This window comes from Berghia stephanieae, chromosome 2, assembly GCF_034508935.2.
Source record: "Berghia stephanieae isolate SIO BIC M18660-M18661 chromosome 2, UCSD_Bste_1.3, whole genome shotgun sequence".
Lineage (NCBI taxonomy): Eukaryota > Metazoa > Mollusca > Gastropoda > Nudibranchia > Aeolidiidae > Berghia > Berghia stephanieae.
This window is the reverse complement of record NC_088361.1, coordinates 28,006,164-28,028,129: the sequence shown is the minus strand read 5'-3', so window position 1 is coordinate 28,028,129 and position 21,966 is coordinate 28,006,164. Positions and strand designations below refer to the sequence as shown.

Below are 21,966 nucleotides of genomic sequence, written 5' to 3'. Positions count from 1 at the left end.
AGTACTAAACATAAAATTAATAATATCATATTGTACAGACCAAAGCTAAGAAAAGACACATTTACAGACCAATCACGCCTGTGTCGAAAACAACAAACCTGGAAGATGCTTGATAATTTTGAAGTTCCTGAAATATTGAAAATACAGGTTTATTTCTTTTAAAATATAAAACAAAGACTGAAAAAGCATTGAGAATGAACTCTTATAACAAGAATATTTTTTTAAAATGCATGAGTGGCTTTTTTTTATCATTTATCAAATTTAGGTTAAATTGTATATCTTATTTTAAAAGGGCATGAAGCTGACAGAGTGCAAAAAGAGCCATTGGCCATTGTTTTCAAAGTAGAGGGAATGGGGTGAAAGGGTAGGAGGACTGCTATCCATGAAACTCCCTTTAAAATCTTTGGTAAAATTAAAATCTGATTTATTCAATGCTTCACTTTAACCAAGCATAGATTAGTCAACAGTTGCCTATCAGAACCAGAGGACCCAAGCAGCCTGAGTTCATTCAGGTTTCTGCAACATTAAACGGATGGGATTCAAATGTTTACTAGCTTTTGGAAAGGACACTATTCTTTTGCAAAGTACTTTTCACCAAATCAATCAGACTAAGCTATCCAATTACTGGTGGGTGAGCAGAGGGGTTAGAAAAATCTTATCTGCAGCACGGATCAGCAACAATCCTTTAGCTTGTGAGGCAAGTGTTCTACCATGCTATCAGGACCCCATTACACCATTTAACAGCACACATTAAAAAATCAATTCTGCCTGCCTAGGCCATTATAAGTTTGGTTTGAACATTTGTCTCTATGTACTTCAAATATCAATGTGTATCATAATATTCAATACCAGTTAAAGTTGACAAAAGCATTACTCGATTCCAAAATTGGAAATAAATAATCTTTCATTTAAAAAAAAAAAAAAACTGCCAAAAACTTCATGTTATGGCTCTAAAGGACTATCTTTTTTATCTGAGGGAAAAGGGGCAGGGGGTACATGGAATGATAATAAAGTCTATATCCCCGTTAGGGATATTCTAACACAAGAAAAGGGAGGAATATTTTTCTAAATGGCTCAGAATTATAATTTTCAATAATTAATCCTCAAAGTTTTAGAAAAGGAAATGCGAAACAACTACGACTGAAGACCTGAAACTACATGAACTTTAGCCTGCTAGAAGCTGTGGCCTGCAAAAATAATGTACAAAATCGAATAAAACAGCTTTAAAAAAAAAGAGAAAAATACTAAACACAGAGAGTTTAAGTCACAAAACCATTCTCCAGCAGAAAACATAGTTTAAATACTATCATAATCCTGTCTACCTGGATTTTTTAATGTTAAGCCCCAAATCATTCTGTTTAGTAGTTTGTTCTTTTCTAAAGCTATTATATTCATTTTTGTACAAGCACCTCAGTCTATGGAGTCTGCTTAACAAAATATTTTGTAATACTCTCTATGGCTGGTGACATGAAAACTCACCTGGCACCATTGTGGTAGGCAACCAGGAAACTTTAATCTTGGGGGGCGGAAATCAGTAGGGTGAATTATTGGAGGTTCCAGCTGCACAGGCTGCTTAAGTTTACGCAGTTTCTAGACAACAAAATAAAAGAAAAAAAAAGAAAAAATTATAAAACATATTTGACAAATTAACAAAACAAATGATTCCCAATAAGTATTTAGATAAATGATATAAAATTCATAACTGCAAATAATATTTCAAAAGAAATCATAAATCATATCATGTGAAACGTCATTTCAACCAACTCAACTTTAAATGTCCTGTATATTTAAATTTATTCATAATTATATCAATAATCTATTGATCCAAATTAATTATTATATCCAACATTTGTATTGGACAGAAATTTTTGCTCACACTAACAAGTGACTTGCCAAATATCTACTTTCTTTGTTCTTTTTTCTTTTTTTATTAGGTCCCTCTTAAAGAAAAATAACAATTAAAAAAAAAAAAATCTGGAAAAAACATTTTTAATAGTTTTCCACACAGTTCTGGTAATTAAAAAATTCTTATATATATGGAGGGGAAAATCTTAACAAGTTGAAGCAAAAGAAAAATAAATCTGGACCGAAAAAGGAAAATGAAAATTTTGGGGCAATTCTGGAATTTCAATAAAGATTTGAATATTAATAGTTTATGTGTTGGTACTGGTGATGATGAAGATGATAATGATGTTTTCTATACAAATCAAAATTGAGAAAATAAATGGAAATCAGGGAAATGGGGAACAATTAACAAATATATCCCTACATTACAAAAAATATAATATCAAGTGGACAACATACAAGAGCCTGATCGACAATGACAAATTCACATGCCATAGATGAATTTTCCTGATTATTAATTACATACCACTGACATTTTGTGGATTTAATACGCGAGAATAAAAAAAAACCCAAAAAAACCTCAGAAATCTAAGATCAAGACCGTAGATTTCTGAGCATTTTTAACTACCTCAATTATAGCTGGTATCAAGCAAACATTATACAATAATCATACATTAACAATTATGTAAGGCTTTATCAAAATCTGAAAACAATTAAATAAAATACGATTACTTCTGTGTAATGCACACAAAAAAGTATAAATGACATACAGACTATGCAAAACATTGAGTATAATGTGTTACGAATTTACAGCCTTTATTCAGCTTCTTTGAAGAAAAGTCTGAGAACATAGGTAAAGACAGCAAACAAGGTGCAAAATTATAAATTACCCTTATACAACTGTGAATTGGTTTTCTGTATGGTCAAGTTATTGATCATCAGAGCTTATTTCATCAACTTCACAAATTACTCATAAAGACATTTTTAATGCGATTAATGATTGTGACATTTATAGTAGTAATGATAGTCAATATAATCAGCTGTTACCCTTTGAACAGTTCCTGTCAGACTTAGCACAAATCTATGCACCAAATCACAGCTGGGTGGACATAGAGGCCCCGGTGAAAAAACCAGGTTGATTTAAACGTGAGTTACAAAGCATTAACACTGTGTCTTAGACATAAAAACAAATATTAGAAATATTTGCAGATTTGAAGCAATGAGAAATGGTTCTAACCTTTACATGGTTGATCCCTGATTTGGTTGAAGACAAGAACATAATGCGATGGTAGATTTCATTCACAGATTTATAAGGCATCAAGTATTTTTGAATGAATTCAGATGGGAAAGCTCCTGTGCAGGTTGAAAACTGCTCTAGTCCAAGGGCAATGAGGCTGGAAATTAATTCATCAATTTGTTCATATTAAGAAAAACAAATTGCAAAAATATAATAATTTTTTACAATGACATCTTAAATTGAGTCTTTGAAATGGTGAAATGGCATTTTAGAAATAATCTTATGAAAACATTTGTAACGTCACCCTTATTTGCATGACAACGATAAAATGTAAACATTTATGGATTCCATTTCATTGATAATCCTTGAAATAACAGGACTCTCACGCCTATGTCACAAGGAACAATGGTAGATAAATTATGTGGCATAAGGGGTGATAATTGTAGTCCTTTAGAGCCTTAAAGGCCTATGAAGTCCAAGTTAATCCCAGTTTTTATAACATCAAACAAACACCAACAATTGCCCACTGTCCTTTGGATAGAACATTAGCATATCGCAAAGTATTTTTCAAGAGATTCTGTTTCTGGGCAGACTGTGGTGTTAGAAATAAACTGTTTTACTTTGGACTTACACCATTTCATTTAATTGTGAGGTGAGCTTTTTACAAACTGAGCTATCAGGACCAGTGGAAGACTATGATGTAAAGTCCACTCCTCAAGGTCCAGTCTCAATTTTCAAAAATGGAAAACAAGATATTAATCACTTACTTGTCTTCACTCTGTGTAAATTTGGATTTTGCTTTGGATGATTTTTTATTTCTATTTGTAACTTCCCCAAGTGTGGGTAACAAATGGGGATACATGAAAACAGGACTGAGGAAAACTGCAATCTTAAACCCTGCAGAAGGAAGACAAAATGGCATTATTTTATAAGGTCGTCTTGAATTTACTATTTAAAAAAAGAAAAAAAAAAGGAAATCTGGAATGTTTGAAAGCCCAAACAAATTTTAACATATAATTAAGTAGAAAAATATTACCAAACTTTGAAAAAAGTCCCAAATTGATCTGTAAAGGCAATTGATATGAAAATGTAAGAGCAATCAATTAGGTATTAAATTAATATGTGATGTAAAATAAGGGCACAATCAATCGTCCTTTCCGCCCTCTCTCTGTCTACTTCACTTTTTTGAAGGGTGGAAAATTTCATAAACAAAAACTGTCTTTGACACCTCTCACTTCCCTCACACAAACCTCAAAAAAAAAAAGGTGAAGGGAAGCCAGCCAAGATTAGCACTTAACTTTTCATCCAACCTGATCCCCTTCAAATACTCAATATGTTTTTTTTCTTTCTTTTTTTTTTCTTGTCCACTGTCCTCTCTTATTACAGACAATGCAACATGCAACATGGGAGTAGGTAGGCGCTTGTGGCACAACTGTAGCCTTCGAAAACTTATAGCCTGAGACTATAGCTATCCAGTGCTTGTCACTGGAAACAATCATCATAACAGGCCCTGAGCATCATGTACAATGATCAGCTGAGCCTTAAGCCTAAGAGTTCCAATGAAACTCTTTAAATACTGTAAAAATTGTAATTGATGCACAGCCATAAGGATCATCTTAAATATGTGACCACCCTGTACTGAACAAAAGAAATCATTTGATTTTATAAGTCTCATTATCATTTTCAAACAATCAGTGTTCAAGTTAGTTAAATATTAAAAAATCGTTTCCAATTTTAAAAGCATTGAAATTTATGGAGGGAGGGGGGTTTCGAGACATAAAATCATAAGCTTAAAAAATATTCCTTATTCAATAAATGTTACGCTTTTGAGCTCATGCCTAGAGATAATTCAAAAACAAAAAGCAAAAAGAACTCATAGTCAAAAAGAAAGGATGAAAAGAAAATATAAAAAGAAGAAATAAAATGAAAAGAAAGAAAATACAACTTGCCGTCCATATTCTCAACTACACATGAACCAGCTCTTCTGTTGCTTGAATCAGAATGGTCTAAGACAAGCTGCACAGATTCCTCCAAATTACAAACATTGATCGCAGAGTTCAATCCAATGGCCAGCTTTCGAGAATTCAAATCCATCTTTAATTCAAAATAAGAAACAAAAGTAAAGTGAAATTCAGCTGAAAAAAAATATCAAATGTTCAAACACATACAGTCAAACAAAGTATAACACTAGCCATAGTTTAGAAATCATTTCAGCACTGGAAATTTACTCATTCCAGTTATCTTGGAAATTTTGAATGAACTGCTTCTTTCTGAAGTTATATACTTAATGCCTAATCAATTATTCCTGCATGTTAATATAAACTATGAATATATTTCAGACTCCATGTTAATATAAACTATGAATATATTTCAAACACAAGTTCCAAAATATAACACACCCCTCTCCATCCCTCCCCAAAAATTCTTATACAATATTTTATACAGATAGACCCATATATTTACTAAAAGGATGTAGCTTTTATCAATTTTATGTTTGTTTTTTGTTTTTATGTTTTTAAGGGTTTTACTGCGCTTGCAACACATTTAGGTTATATCAGCGCCAGTAAAAAGGAAGAAAATGGGACAGTAAAAAGTTCTAGCGTTACAAATAAAGCACCCAAGAAAAAGTAAGACATAGGGGAACTGGGAACAAATCTGGATCAGATGTAGATTCCAAGAGCACACTATCAAAATACTTAGTTTGAGATCACCTATAAGTCCTATCCGGACACAAGCACAAAATCCAACAAAGAGGAATACACTCAAATGCTTACATTATAAGTTCAAAATAACAAATATAATAATACATAACAGAGAGATGATTTACAAGGAAAAAAAATATCATCTCCCAAAACAATAACTATGCATTTGACTGTTTCCCTCCCAGCTAGGACTCCGGCCAGGGCCAGGACAAAACCAAGTAATCTCATTCCAAGACAAAGACAGAAAGCATGTTGGAAAACAGAAATAAGGGGATAGAAGACACAGTATGTACCTCCCTGCCCACTATAGGAGGTCAGGAGCCCCACCCAGAATTTTATGTTTTGTCATTATTAAAATTTAGAATCCAATAAACTGCATCTGAGAATTTGACACAATTCCAATTCTATTACTTAACAAGTAGTCCTTCAGATTCACAGGGCCCATAGAGCTGAAATTTTCCCCCTTTTCTCTAGCACTAAAGAGTTAAGTAATAACTGCAAAACATTAGCAAACTGCACTATACTAGTCATCAGAAGGAAAGAAAAGAAAGGGGAAGGCCCCACACAACTTGGAGAAGAACAGTGGAGAAAGAGATGACAGAGTGGGAGGAGACCTGGAGCTCTCTGAAGATGATTGCCACGGACAGAGAAAGATGGAGGTCCTTTGTTGGTGCCCTAAATGCCAACAGGTACAACGGGCATTTTTCTAAGGATAGGGCACTAGTCTATCACAAAGTACTTTTTACCAGATATGAAAACTGGGCAAAATAAGGACATGCTGTTGAGGTGCCTAATCGCCAGATGAACCCTTGTATCCATTTAAATTATACTGAGAGTCCAAGACTATGCCTATGTTCCACAGTGATAAACTCAATACGGACTGTATTAAGGACAAGAGGGCTATCCCATAATTTTTCAAAATCAAGTCCCATTCAGGATACAGTGTCAGTCTATCATGTTTAACCTTTCAATCTTTTCAACAACAAAAAATGGAGTGGTATTCAAATAAAAAAACCTTGTATGCCATCTCTTTAAAACTGAGAATTTAACGGTTTGTTTAAATTAATAAGACTTGCATCATTTTAAGTATCTAACCATGAAAATTAATAGAAATTTCTTACCAGCATTTCTTTGGCTGAATTTGAAATTTTATCTTTATTGCTCTGATTTTCAGCTAATGACAATAGGAATGTTTGGGTCAGGAGCTGAATATGCTGCAGTTGGTTAGAGAGGAAGAATGAAACATTTAAAAATAAGGAAATTATTTTAAAAATACGGGTAATGCCAATTTCATTCTTTTTAAAAGCAAGATCATATGCATAGAAAATAACACACAAACACTTAAGAATAAATGAATTGTAAACAATCAAAGCTTTTATTTCATAACTGATAAAAATGTGTGATTTTGTGTTTTCCTCACCTTTATATTAACCAACACACCCAATAAGACTGAGTTTTATTGTCGAATTGCCTGTACTCCCCTCCCCCCTAAATCTATAAACACAAATACTCAAGTCTCAGTGAGTGTGTTGGTTTATGAATAAGAACATATTTTAATCTACGATTTGTCAAATGTTAAAACAAAAAAACAATTAAATAAAAACCTAAACTAAAACAGTTTAGCAAAAAAACCTTTTACCTTTCTTATTTGGTCTTGAATGATCATTCTTTCATAATGCTGTACCACACTGGAGCTGTGGAGAGAGGAGCAGTTTTCGTTTGATGATAATTAACATACTCATAAAAAGATGAGAATGATAAGGAATTCTTTTGGGCATTTATTTTCCCTCAGCAATACAACAACAAAATTTCTTTTTTTAAATCCCGCCCACCATCAGAGGTCAAAAGAACCCACCCCGAGTGACAGGTCTGGATAAAAAGGTAAATAAATGGACAATTGGGTGTAACGTGAGTGATAGATGATAGCAAGTGATTTATTGAAGCACACCCATCAAGTGGCTTCCATTATGACAAACTTTGACAGATTCAATTTACATTTAAATGAAAGAAGAAATAAAACAGTCAGAGAAGAAAGTAGGGACTACATATAGAGGGTGACCAGTGCTGGTGGTGACAAAACATGAAAAAGGAGGAAAATTTTTAAAGATTGCCTTAAAGCCCGATTTTTACTGCACTAACACCCACTTTTAAAGCAGCTGAGATGATAAATAATTATTGCTACTCTAGCTAACTTCTGGAGAGTGGGAAATTGCACATAGTTGTTCCACCACACATCAAGTCTCTCACTGCCAGTACATTTGATTAGGGGAAATGTAATTTTTTTAAAGGAGGAATTCCTCCTCTGACTCCAAAATCGCGGATTTCCAAGGATCGTAGGAAAACCATCAGCACTGGGTGACTAACTCTAACCGTGCAAGCATCATGTACGTTAAATAAATATAATTTTAGCTTATATTAAAGCCTAACCTCTCCACTAACCTTGTGACCAATAGAGACTAACCACAATCCCATCATTTGGCAGAAATAGCCATGTGATCTAAACAAACATGTCAAGTATTATTGCAGAAGCCCCTTACATGGTTATATAAAACTTCAAAACATTACCTCTTTAAGTTATCCATTGATTGCTGGAAGCAGGTTGACGTGGATTGTGATTGGGATGGAAGATAAGGGACCTTGAAATTGGAGTCTGTAGCCACCAAATTATACTGACTGCAAGAGGGCATCGCACTACATTGATTATTCAAAGGCAAATTTGGTTGTGGGATTTGATATGGTGGAGAGATGAATATTTGGGAATTCTGGGGTGAAAATGTCGGTGGTGCCTGAACTTCTGCTGGAAGTGTCGGCTGCTGCAATCTGTTGAAGGATTGAGCTGGGGTAGGATTCTCTTTCAAATTGGAGGAGACAAATTGTGAGATAGGATCCTGAGTGTTTGAGGCCTCAGCAACCACTTGTAAGGGAAGCACTTCATCTTCAAACAAGTTGTGTAGCTCTTCAATTAAGGAATTGAGTTCCTTCTCTGTATGAATAAATAAAGGAAATGTGCATTCTGATAACAATAATTTTAAGGCTTTTTCTCTCTCCTTTTCCCATAACAAATACTTGAAAGAAAATCCTGCTACTGTAGTCTATGTCATGATAAACTCAAAAGGAAAATAAAAATATAAAAATTACATTTTCAAGGAATGAATGGACAAGACCTGGTATTTAGTAAAGTAATAACTCACTGGACACTTTGGTAGGTTTGTCAAAACGAAAGTCTTCATCATCCAATGCTTCTTCCTCTGCCTCAGCTATGTAGTTGAACTCAGGGTCATTTGCTTCATCATCTGCTGTAGATTCATCGACTGTATTCCAAAAAGAAAAAAAAATGTAAAAAAAACAAAAAACAATTAAGATATTATATTTTTAGTATCACTTAAAATATCTTTTTACAAATGGCTGCCATACAGATATGCAATTAAGTATGAAACAAACAAATAAGAAAAGATTCTCCATTATTAGCTAGGGGAAATTTTGTCTAATAAGGGTGAAAAAGGTGAACAAATTTGTTTGTTTTTTAAATGCGAAAATCTACAATGATTCATACCAACCATTTGTTTTATAAAGGGAACTAAGGAAGTCAGCCCAATCTTTGTCCTGATAACCGGTATCGTACATGTCAGGCGTGATGTCAGGAGCCACAAAGGCCTGTTCTATGTCCATCAGGGATGTATCTGTCAAGGACTTTTTGGACCTGGTTCTCAAGGCAATTGTTCCCTCCTACAATTAGGGAATGCCAGGAGGAGGAAGAGAAAAAACACACGAAATACTATTAGCATTTTTACAATCACAAATGTTTTTAAAAATCATAAAAAATACAGATTTCTAAAAAGGAAAAATGTGAATCTGGATAACCTCCAACAAATTCCTGTTACTTAAAACTTACTACATATGATCAAATAATCAGTGCTATTTATCATCATAATGTGTTCTAATCAAATCCTCACATCTAGAAAAAGTGACCCCAAAGTCAAGTTTTTATACTCATCATTTATCACTCAAACAAAATCAATTGTAGTTATATAGTATATAATTAGAATCAGGTTTAAAAATTAATCAAATATATGTTATACATCAAAAATAGTATTAAAAAATATCAGCTCACATCCTCCGTTTCTGATAGGCCTTCACATCCAGATAAATCAATCTTTAATCGACTAGACATCGAAGCCAAAGGACTATTGATACTAGATGGGCTCATGCTCTGAAAAAGAAGAAAAAAAATTTGGTATAAAATTTCTTTGTGAAATCGAGTCCACACTGCTTATTTAACAATGGTTAAGTACACACACCACTTATAATGGAACACTTACTTAGACCAGAAAAAATAAAGTTTTGTTTATTCTATAAAACCTTAACACTTTTAAAAAGGCATGCAATTAAGCTAAATTCAAACATTACCAAAGTTGGTCTTTCATGACAAATGATTGGGACAGGCGTGCTGGGAGTAACAGGACAAGGAGATCCAAATTCACTCAAGTATGAAGAAATGACACTTTCATCATCATCTGTCTCATTGGTCTGTGGGAACAGAATAGTTACAAAGGTGTGTCGAAAGAAATTGCTAAAATAGACATTAAAAAAAGTAACCATGATCACAAATTATGTGATCCTTTATATTCTGGTATTACCGTATATGTCCTAATAAATGCACATGCCCAGATAAATGCACACCCATTCAGATTTTCAATCATCTTTTTTTTTTTGTTGTTGTTGTAATTTCTAATTTATGATGGATGACAGCTGATAATAATAATAATCTTATTGTTTTTCATCAACGAAGTGTAACAAATGTAATATTTTGGACATTGTTATGGAAAGAATTAATGCCACATTGATAAAATACAACAATAAAGATATAGGAAACAATGCATAACATAACTGCATTGCTATAAAAATTTAAAAGTATGAGAATTTAATAAACATACACATCCCTTGCCTGGATATTCAGTAAGTGTGTATTTTTAATAATAATAATAATAATAATAATAATAATAATAATAATAATAATAATAATAATAATAATAATAATAATAATAATAATTATAACAATAATTGTCCAACAAATGGCAATTATGTGAGGTAAACATTGCTCAAACAAATTGGGTTATGACAAAAAGAAACACATTGTAATAATGATAATAATAATAATAATAATAATAATAATAATAATAATAATAATAATAATAATAATAATAATAATAATAATAATAATAATAATAATAATAATAATAATAATAATAATCTTCATTTTCAGTATAGATAGTATGCGTTTGGCTAAGAAGCTCATAGCATTGCCATCTGGAAGTATAACGGGCCAACACATTAAACTGTGTGTATCCATGAACGTTTATAGTCCGGTTAATACAGTTCAGTGAGCATTACTCATAAACGCGGATGGCAAAAAACAATAACAAAGACCTGAGTGACGTCATCTTCGAACTATCTATATTCTAAATATCATGCAATTCCCACTTTCAGCACATAATTATGATGAAAAATAAGTATACAGTCATTACCTCATCCTTTTCGGGTGAATATTCATCATCATCCTCCTCCTCAGCAAAGTCAACTTCTAAAATACTTGGACCAGAATTTGGCTTCTTGCAAGGGGAAGATGGTATCTGAGATTATTAAAAACAATCATTGATACTCGTGCTGAGTTTAAGAACAGAAGTTTGTTTTTGTGTTTTTAAGGGTTTTACGGTGCTTGCAACACATTTAAGTCATATCAGCACCAGTATTCAGTAAAAAGGAAGAAAATGGGATAGTAAAAAGTTCTAGAATTACAATTAAAGCACACAAGAAAAGGTAAATCAAAGGGGATTTTGTTCAAATAGGAAACAGATGTAGATTCCAACAGCACACTATCAGTGTACTTAGTTTGAGATCACTTTATTGTCTCATCCGGACACAAATACTGGTCCCCACTAAGCGGAACACACTCGGATGTTTACAAATCATATATAGGTAAAACAAAAATAATATAGTGCATAACATAGAGATGATTTACAAGACAAAAAATATCATCTCTGAAAAACTAAACATTTGACTGTTTCCCTCCCAGCAAGGGTATCCGACCAGGGCCAGGACAAAACCAAGTAATATCATTCCAAGACAAAGACAGAAAGAAGCCTCCATGTCCACTATGGGAGGTCAGGAACCCCACCCAGCAAACACAGAAGTATAGGAGAAGAGTGAAACGAGCATGTTGCTGAAGCTTGATATGATATGAAATCCAGCACAATGCTTTGGAAAATACAAAGAATGCGACATATAGATACCAACCTCATAAATATTCTTAAACAATGTAAAGAATGATATTAATTAGTAATACAGTTAAATAAACAACAACTGTTAATCATTTTAAACAAGGAAAGAAATGATCAAGCTCTGTTAAACACTTAAACATACATTTTCAAAAGTAAATAAATAAAACAATATATAAATTTTTAAAATTATTTTTATATTACACAAGGTTAATTTTTTTGATTCAGTGCATGAAAAGGATAACAATCCCAAAATATTTATCTTTATTTTTTTGTGATCTCATAGCTAAGAGGGCAAAAATTTAGAATAAAACAATAGTATCATTCTCCTTCGGTGATCATTTTCTAATTTTATATAGTTTACAATGTCACAACAGGATTATGGGCGTGTTTGAAGTAACTTATGCCTTTGAGCCTAAATTGGCCCTCTCCTTGAAATTAAAGGTATCTATGACACTGTAATGGCAAACTACCTAAAATATTCTTTGAATTTGAGCCTCATTTAGTCTATCAAAATAGAATCTATGCAGATATGAATACTTACATTGGATTTCTCCATAAAATCCTTAACTTTTGACCGAGTCATCTTAGGAAAGGAGTCCAGGGATCCCACGTTTGATTTAACTGGACTTCCGTGAGCGTTGTCTGCCTCTTGGGCTCCGAGGACATCCTTATAAAGCTTGATAACATGTTCATTTGTTAAGAGATGCTGTGGATCAATAAGATTATGTCTCATAAAATGAGATCATAGGATCGAATTACTCAGCTGCCTAAAGTCACCAATGTCAAAGCCCTATTTTTGGCAGTCTTTTCCCTCGGTCACACTTATCAAGCAGTTTGCTTAGAATGGTCTATATCAACAGAACTCCTAAGAAAAGAGAGAGAGAGAGAGAGAGAGAGAGAGAGAGAGAGAGAGAGAGAGAGAGAGAGAGAGAGAGAGAGAGAGAGATAGATAGAGAGAGAGAGAGAGAGAGAGAGAGAGAGAGAGAGAGAGAGAGAGAGAGAGAGAGAGAGAGAGAGAGAGAGAGAGAGAGAGAGAGAGAGATCGAGGTCATGACAGCAAATTCAAATTGATCGAATTTGAACTAAACTTAACCTGTTTACATGGAACTATAATATATAATGTCAACTTACGTGAATGATGGATTTTACATTTCTTTTGGACAAGTTGATGTTTTGGGCCTTCATGCTTAGATTCCTGTCCAAATCTTCCTCAGCATCAGACAGATCATCCATGCTGGAGAAATTTTAAAATAAAATAAGACCTAAATAGAACCTTTTAAAATTTCAGCTGTGTAGAGGTTTCTTTTTTTTATCCTTCACAATACAGGGTGTCCAGGGAAATCCAACATTAAAATTTCCTACCTAAAAGTGAAATTTCCTGCCAGATATTTTATACACACAGCATTCTATACGCTTAAAAAAGACAATCCTACTTAAGCTAGGTCTTACCTCAGCACAATTCATATTTTAAAGTAAGAGCAGAGGTGAAAATGACTGGTCACAAAAAGGAGAAAATTTCTCTGACCCATCCATGCGACTATAATCTATAGATTTGAATTTCATTAAAATTTGCTGAGATGCAACCCAAAATGTGTCTCGCAGCAATTTTTGACAACATTCAGAGGAATTTCAAAAGTAGCAACATATAAAATCTTATCTACTTAGAGAATGGTACCCTGTGATTGTAAAATGTCAACCCCCCCCCCCCCCCATTTTCACTTTTAAAACATACTCACGATTTGTTGGTAGGTATGATGTGGTAGTAAGTTATGGTATTAGTGGTACAGATGATAGTGTAGTGGTAGTTGTAATGGTTTTAGTGGTGATTGTGATGGTGGTAAGGATGATGATGTGGCAGTTGTTGCAAAGGTGGCGGTGGTGGTAGGGATTATGATGTGATGGTGGTTGTAGTAGTGAAGTGGTGGTGGTGGTAGGGATGATGATGATACAGTGGTTTTAGTAATGGTGTTAAGGATAGTGATGTGGTGGTTGTTATAGCAGTGGTGATGGTGATGGTTGTAGTAGTGGTGGCGTTGGTGGTAGGCATGGTGATGTGATGGTGGTTATAGTAGTGGAGGGGGTAGGGATGATGATGTGATGGATGTTGTAGTAGTGGTCCTGGTGGTATAGATGATGATGTAGTTGTAGTTGTAGCAATGGTGGTGTAGTGGTGGTGGTAGGAATAATGATAATGTGGTTGCATTTGTAGTAGTGGTGATGGGGAAGATGATGTGATGGTGGTTGCAGTAGTGGTGTGGTGTTGGTGATTGGAATGATGATGTGGTAGTGGGTGTAGTAGTAGTGGTGATAAGGATGATGATGTGGTGGTGGTTGGAGTAGTGGTGGTGGTGCGTATGATGATATAATTGTTGTAGTGATGGTATGAGATGTGGTGCTGGTGGTAATGGGGATGATGATGTGGTAGTGGTCGCATTAGTGAGTGGTGTTGGTGATAGGGATGAAGATGTGGTATTGGTTGTAGTAGTGATGGTGGCAGGGATGATGATGTGGTGGCAGTTGTAGTAGTAAAATAATAATAATTCGTGCACAGCAGTTGTCCTTCGTACATTTTTGACATCGCATTTTAAGCAAGAAATTTTTAATTTTTCTCATTTTAAAGGAAATTTCACCCTCAATCCCATTATTTCCAACATTTCCGACCAAGTATGAAATTTCCGACCAATTTCCAACTTTCCTACTTCCCTGGACACCCTGTAACAACAAAGACTGTATAACTACAGTTTTCCTTACAAACCTATTAAAATTAATCATAGAGCTATCTGTTATAAGTTATACTGTCAAATATCAAATCACTGACTTGTAGTACAAAGTTTTAATGAATTCTAAAGATTTTTCATTTTATGTTTTACAAAAAAATATGTCGTTCATTTGGTCTCACTCTTCGCAATCAAGAGAAAATTCTCCAATTCATTCTAGAGCTGAGAATGTGAAGAAAAAAACAAATTTCTGGTTCCAAATCAAGATCAGAACTGCATTTTGATACATTTATAAAGCTCTACTATGCGATGAGTACCATAATGGGTTGCTGTATGAACACTCTGTGAGCTAAGAAGAAGCGACTTCAGCAAAGCCATTCAGCTTGGCAGCAGGAAACCAGTGCTCTGGGTTACAAGACAAAGACTGTATCATTGTTTAGCGGCAGGGAGGAAAGATTGCTGTATCACAACATTCATTTACCGCTGTAGCCAACCATAAGCACATCATGGCATGTGACATTAAAATTGGAACTAATGGTGACATGATAGGAATAAGTAGAGAGGTGTCTTTTGTGCGAAACAGCGACGGAGTGTGTGAGTGGCTGTGTTATACTGCATACACACACATGCTGTGTTGATAGGTACACATGATACACACATAAGTAACTGTCAATATCACAGTAAGGCATCAGAGGTCAAAATCACAATGCGCAATAAAAAAAAAAAGTTGGTTGGTCTAAGTTCAAGGAAACCGTGTTTGAGGAAGGAATGGAATGATGACAAAGAATGATAAGAAAAAAAATTGGGGCATTCGATTGAGTTCGGGGAAACTGTGTGTTCGAGGAAACCGTGCTAGAGTGTAAAAGAGAAAGTATGATATTAATATTACCTTGAAGATGTTCCATGCTCTCCTTGAGTCATTTCTGTATTTGTTTTCTCATGGGATTTAGACCCCAGCTGTCCTTTCTTTGGTGTGGATGAAGAATTATTCTTCTTTTCATATTTTCTTGGAGTGAGACTTTTCCCTTTCTTCTTTTTGGGTGATATTGATACATTTGAGTGTATCACATTTTCCAAGGAAGTCCCAGCCTCGCCATATAGCACAGACTTTATTTTTGCATCTACAGATATACTAGGGTTTTGTTCAAACATTGCCTTTGCATGTTTTTTCGCCCTTTTTTCTAAACTTTCACCCTTATCCATGTTAACATATTTTAAATTCTAATACTACTTATTATCATACAACAGTAAGACAGATTCATTCAAGTGTTGGCACACTATTATAATATCTAGAACTGCTCCTAACCAGGTACTAATATAGATAAATTTGATCATTCTTTTACTTCATTGTCAATTGATCAACCCGTTCAACAACTGAACATGTGTTATTACTTGTTAGAAATGTAAATGAAAGATAACGACAGCGTTTTTTTTTTAAATGTCAACAATAAATGTTGAAAAAATTTCTATTTAAATGAGTAGAGGCTTTACATCAAGATCTGAGGAAAGAATCAAATTAAAGTTGTTCAAAAGTTATCAAATTGGTATTTGAAATGGTTGATTTAACAAGATTATATAGACAATCATAAAATGTATACAGTGCAACCTCTGGATAACGAAAACCCTTGGATAGCGACATTGGCCCCTGGTCCAGATTTTTTTTTTTGCAATATTTTATTAGTAATAAATTCCCCAAAATAGCGACATACATTTTAGTAAAATGCTTGATACCCGACCATCATCGTCTCATAAAATATCCATTTTCCTCTTCCCAACGAGATCACTTTGTTACCAACCAATCAGAATACATGTTTACTTAACTGTGTGAAATCAGGGCTTGTTCATGTGGAACCACAGCAAAAGAAGTTTATCAGTGGATGGAACTCTCAAGGGTCCATTAACCTTCCCTTTGAGCTTCCTGTCTGGGGTCAGTGGAGGTTAACTGATATCAGGCAGTGCTGTGTACAATGGGGGCAATTATGGGTATTTATGGTCTTATAATATGTTGGAATAGCAGGGAAAACAATATCAGCCTCTTTCACTTTCACTGTATTATTTTCATTTGAAAAATCAGTTGTCTGTCTAAATTTGATCTTATTGTATTTAAACCTAGTTTTTTTTGTTTTTTTTTTTGTTTTTTTTTTTTTTAATATCACAAGATGTAGATCTATAAATTTTAAGTGCTTGTAAATTTTGATGCACTTTAATAAAAGTTTCGGTATTCAAAACTCATCAGCAGTGTCACATAGATATGATTTTAATCAAAATCAAAACTAGATGTGTGCATCTGTTATTCTTGTACGGTACTATCATATTGGCACTTGATTTGTTTTCTTTATCTGTAGTTCTGTTAAATGGCATTCGATCACTGTTTACTACCAAAATAATGACAATACACATTGGAGAGTAAAAGTGTAACTGGTATATATCCTTTGTAAACAGGAGAAATACACATTCTAAAGTTGTTGAGACATATGTCTTCTCTCAGGTACCGGTTCACACATTGCATCATTATGTATTCACAGGTCTCACCCCACCACCTTTTTCCGCCATCTTAAAAACCCCAGAATAACAACACCCCTGGATAATTACATAATTTTCCAGTCCCGGGCGATATTGTTATATCAAGGGGTTGTACTGTATACATGGGAGCTAGTACCAAAGTATCAAAATGCTTACAGAAATTTCTGATCACTCAAACTCAAAAAAGCCTGCATACAAGTCATAATTTACAGAGACACCAATTTAATATTGTGGGCACATGAATTTCAGACACCATTCGGAAGCATTTCAAAAAGAAAATCTTATCTTTAGAACCATTCGGTAGTGGTGGTGGTGGTAGTAATTAATAATGAGCTTTTATATAGCGCAATATCAACTAAATGTGCTCAAAGCGCTTTACAAGGGGTCCCTGGCCAATAGCACCACTTGACATTTAGGACGAGACACGACGCCTGTTGTTAGGCAATATTACATTTTTTTTTTTGGACAGAGACAACGAGTATAACGACCAGGTACTCATTTTACACCTGAGTACGGTGAGAGAATGTGAGGACTCAACTATGTGCCGAGCGAGGATCGAACCCAGGACCTTCCAATCAGAAACCTAGTGTCTTACCACAAGACCACATAGCCGCACAAGTAGTAGTAGTAGTAGCAGTATTATTAGTAAGTAGTATTAGTAGTAGTAGAAGTACTAGTAGTCATAGTAGTAGTAGTAATTATGATGTGGTGGTGATGGCTGTAGTAGTTTTAAAATGACATAATTTTATTTCAAATTATAATTTTTGATGCAATGTGCCTACATTGATTTCAATTTCAATTAGAAAGCTTAATCAAGTTGATCTCTGCTCTTTAAAATGATACCAGAATCGTTCAGATACTGACTATGAAAAATAATGCAACAGCAATTATGTGAAATTGTGTTGTTCAAATTTTAACCCAAACTAGCGCTTCACTTTTCCAATGGCTAATCGGTACCTGTCTCTATTAGTCTCTATAGGCTGGAATCAGACTACCTAATCATAAGATATCGTCGCCTAGGCATTCCACAAAGGAATATATATAGTTTTCGACAATAGACTGAATTCAGGAGTGAGAATGACTGGTCACAAAAAAGGAGGAAATTTTTCATCGTGAAAATCATGACCCATCCATGCGACTATAACCTATAAATTTGAATTTCACTCAAATTTACTGAGATGCGATCCAAAATTTGTCTCGCGGCAATTTCTAACACGACTCGGTGGAATTTCAAAAGTTGAAAGTGTAATTACAACATTTGGTGGTTGTAGCAGGGATGATGGTGGTTGTAGTAATAACAGTGGAAGGGATGATGATGTGGTGGTGGTTGTAGTAATAGCAGTGGTAGGGATGATGTGGTAGTGATTCTAGTAGTAGTATGGATGATTGTGTGGTGGTGGTTGTAGTAGCTGTGGTAGGAATGATGATGTGGTGGTAGTTGTAGTAGTAGTGGTGGTAGGGATGATGTTGTGGTGGTTGTAATAGTAGTGGTGGTAGGGATGATGGTTTGGTGGTGGTTGTAGTAGTGGTGGTGGTAGGGATGATGTTGTGGTGGTTGTAATAGTAGTGGTAGTAGGGATGATGGTTTGGTGGTGGTTGTAGTAGTAGTGGTGGTAGGGATGATGGTTTGGTGGTGGTTGTAGTAGTAGTGGTGGTAGGGATGATGTTGTGGTGGTTGTAGTAGTAGTGGTGGTAGGGATGATGTTGTGGTGGTTATAGTAGTTGTGGTGGTAGGGATGATGGTGTTGTGGTGGTGGTTGTAGTAGTAGTGGTGGTAGGGATGATGATGTTGTGGTGGTTGTAGTAGTAGTGGTGGTAGGGATGATGGTGTTTGGTGGTGGTTGTAGTAGTAGTGGTGGTAGGGATGATGGTGTTGTGGTGGTTGTAGTAGTAGTGGTGGTAGGGATGATGGTTTGGTGGTGGTTGTAGTAGTAGTGGTGGTAGGGATGATGATATGATGGTGGTTGTAGTAGTGGTAGTAGGGTTGATGATGTGGTGGTAGTTGTAGTAGTAGTGGTGGTAGAGATGATGGTTGTAATAGTTGTGGTGGTAGGGATGATGGTTGTAATAGTAGTGGTGGTAGGGATGATGGTTGTAATAGTAGTGGTGGTAGGGATGATGTGGTGGTGGTTGTAGTAGTAGTGGTGGTAGGGATGATGATATGATGGTGGTTGTAGTAGTGGTAGTAGTTGTAGGAGTAGTGGTGGTAGGGATGATGGTTGTAATAGTAGTGGTGGTAGGGATGATGGTTGTAATAGTAGTGGTGGTGGTAGGGATGATGGTTGTAATAGTAGTGGTGGTGGGGATGATGATATGATGGTGGTTGTAGTAGTGGTAGTAGGGTTGATGATGTGGTGGTAGTTGTAGTAGTAGTGGTGGTAGGGATGATGTGGTGCTATTTGTAGTAGTAGTGTGGTAGGGATGATGTTGTGGTGGTGATTGTAATAGTAGTGTTGGTAGAGCTGTTGATGTAGTGGTTTTGGTGAGTGTTTTTTTTATTCAGTGATGATAATAGCAATTGTCAAAAAAGGAGGAACCTTTCTCAGTCTATCGATCAAACACAAGCAAAGAAACCTAGTAGTTAGTCAGCTTATAAATACAACCCAAGAATCTCTCAAATTTAAAGCCATAGTCAAAAGGTAAAAAGGAAAAAGATTAAACTAAGCCAACCACCATTGATTTGTTCTAATATATCATCTCTATATACCAGATGATTTAATGTGGTTGCGAAAGAAAGAAAGAGAGAGAGAGAGGGATAGAGAGAGAGAGAGAGAGAGAGAGAGTGAGAGAGAGAGAGAGAGAGAGAGAGAGGGGGGGGGGGGGGGGAGAGACTTCTTTACCAGAATAACTTATGTATTGACCTTTTGAATTCTATATCCAAAAAAAAAAGAAGAAGAAGAAAAAAAAAATAGAAAGAAAGGCAAAGGGGGGGGGGGGGGAGAGAGAGAGAGAGAGAGCGAGAGAGAGAGAGAGAGAGAGAGAGAGAGAGAGAGAGAGAGAGAGAGAGAGAGAGAGAGGGAGAGAGAGAGAGAGATTTAAAAAGCAATAGGTACCTACAACAAGGGGAAAAAATCCAGACCCATTTGTCCCTCCCCTTCAACCATCAACTAACTAATCAAAGAACACTACCTACTGGTCTTCTGTGTCTATTGTGACATCTGGTGCCATACTGTCTGGCCCAACGTCATAAAAACGGGACCGTCACTAAATTTCACGAGACTGAGCACAGGTGTCAAAATATGACATATGACATAATGGTGATTTTGTGGTTTTGAGGAAAATGTTTGACACGGCAAATTTGAAAAAGGAGGAAATGTGATGGGATGGGCGGAGATAAACTACCATTTAGGCGGAAATCCGCCTTTAGGCGGAAGATTCTCAGCCCTGTGAATTCCTATTTTCTGTGAATTACTTTTAATTATTTAGCAATATGATGAATAGTGGAATACAAACATATATTTATTTATTGTGTATTCAATATTTTAAAAATGTTTTTGCTCAGGCAATATATTTGGTATTCTATCACCCGATCACCCCCCTTGCATTAATGAATGGGCTCGTCATGCCAAACAAATGTCTTGTGATGGCGTAGCTTGTCGGTCACAAGAGAGAGAGAGAGAGAGAGAGAGAGAGAGAGAGAGAGAGAGAGAGAGAGAGAGAGAGAGAGAGAGAGAGAGAGAGAGAGAGAGAGAGAGAGATTAACTCCCGTATAACAGATTTACAACATCATTGTCATTCCCATATCTCAAGCAATTCAGTCTAAATTCTAAATGCATGACATGTATGTTCACCCTCCTTTACGTCCTGTACCTCTAAAAGCAGTCACATGAGAGATGATGATGATCAGGTGAGAATATTGAGAAGGGGGGGAGGGAGTAAGCTGACTCTACCTGTTGGTACAGGGGTGAGGAGAGTAACGAGAAGGGGCGGCAGCTAGGCTACCCCGCCCCTACCTGTTGGAAAATACAGGGGTGAGAATAGCGAGAAGGTGCCCCTACCTCGAATGTTTTTCTATTCTCACCCAGGATGAGAGCTCTACTGTTTTTCTATTCTCACCCAGGATGAGAATAGAGGCAGCCAAAATAAGTAATAGGGTAGGTCAGTCAGTCGTCAGTATCAGTAACTCAAACTCAAGGCTCAGTCAGTTGGGTCAGGGCCAGGGACGATATCAAAAACAGATCATGCAAAGAAATAGTTTGTAAGTTTTCCCTTTACCAGTTCGTCTTTAATTTAGAAACGTTGCATTTGAAATCTAATTTATATCTAAGTCTAAGCTGCAGTTTGTCGGATGAGGATGGACGGTGAGAGGCGGAGAGAGCAAAGTTGAAATATATCCACTATCCAGTAAACCATAAGAGTCAACAAGGGATACGGCCCCAGGATACGACACAGGGTTGCCAGATTATTTTTCAACAAAATGCCAGGGGAAGACTCAAAAAATTCCAAAACACTCAAAAAAATGCCAAAGTCTGTTGACTCCCACCCCCACTAAGAAAACTACTCACTTTTGATAGACAATTTACTATCATATCCTGGTGGCTTGCGTGTTTTCTTTTCTTTTTTAAAACTTACGAGGATACTTGTCGAGGGCTGAATTTGAGTGAATATCTGAGGGAGGCAGGGCTAGTTCAGGGTAAAATACTAACGAAAGAGTGAAAATGGAA

General features: G+C 35.5%; 1 protein-coding gene across 1 annotated transcript in view; it reads right to left on the bottom strand.

Annotated features, from left to right (window-relative positions):
• The window catches only part of LOC144964627 (uncharacterized), a 43,230-nt gene extending 21,529 nt beyond the window's left edge, over positions 1-21,701 (bottom strand). The window contains exons 1-17 of the mRNA XM_078899115.1: positions 21,518-21,701; positions 15,669-16,278; positions 13,194-13,296; positions 12,604-12,768; positions 11,310-11,414; positions 10,192-10,311; positions 9,896-9,994; positions 9,342-9,510; positions 8,976-9,095; positions 8,350-8,767; positions 7,424-7,478; positions 6,906-6,998; positions 5,032-5,176; positions 3,850-3,979; positions 3,083-3,239; positions 1,480-1,590; positions 99-127 (exon numbers count right to left, since the gene is read on the bottom strand). Coding sequence (XP_078755241.1) covers positions 99-127; positions 1,480-1,590; positions 3,083-3,239; positions 3,850-3,979; positions 5,032-5,176; positions 6,906-6,998; positions 7,424-7,478; positions 8,350-8,767; positions 8,976-9,095; positions 9,342-9,510; positions 9,896-9,994; positions 10,192-10,311; positions 11,310-11,414; positions 12,604-12,768; positions 13,194-13,296; positions 15,669-15,982 — 2,333 coding nt within the window. The 5' untranslated portion in view covers positions 15,983-16,278; positions 21,518-21,701. The remainder of the gene's footprint in view (positions 1-98; positions 128-1,479; positions 1,591-3,082; positions 3,240-3,849; positions 3,980-5,031; positions 5,177-6,905; positions 6,999-7,423; positions 7,479-8,349; positions 8,768-8,975; positions 9,096-9,341; positions 9,511-9,895; positions 9,995-10,191; positions 10,312-11,309; positions 11,415-12,603; positions 12,769-13,193; positions 13,297-15,668; positions 16,279-21,517) is intronic.
• Positions 21,702-21,966: the final 265 nt, after the last annotated feature.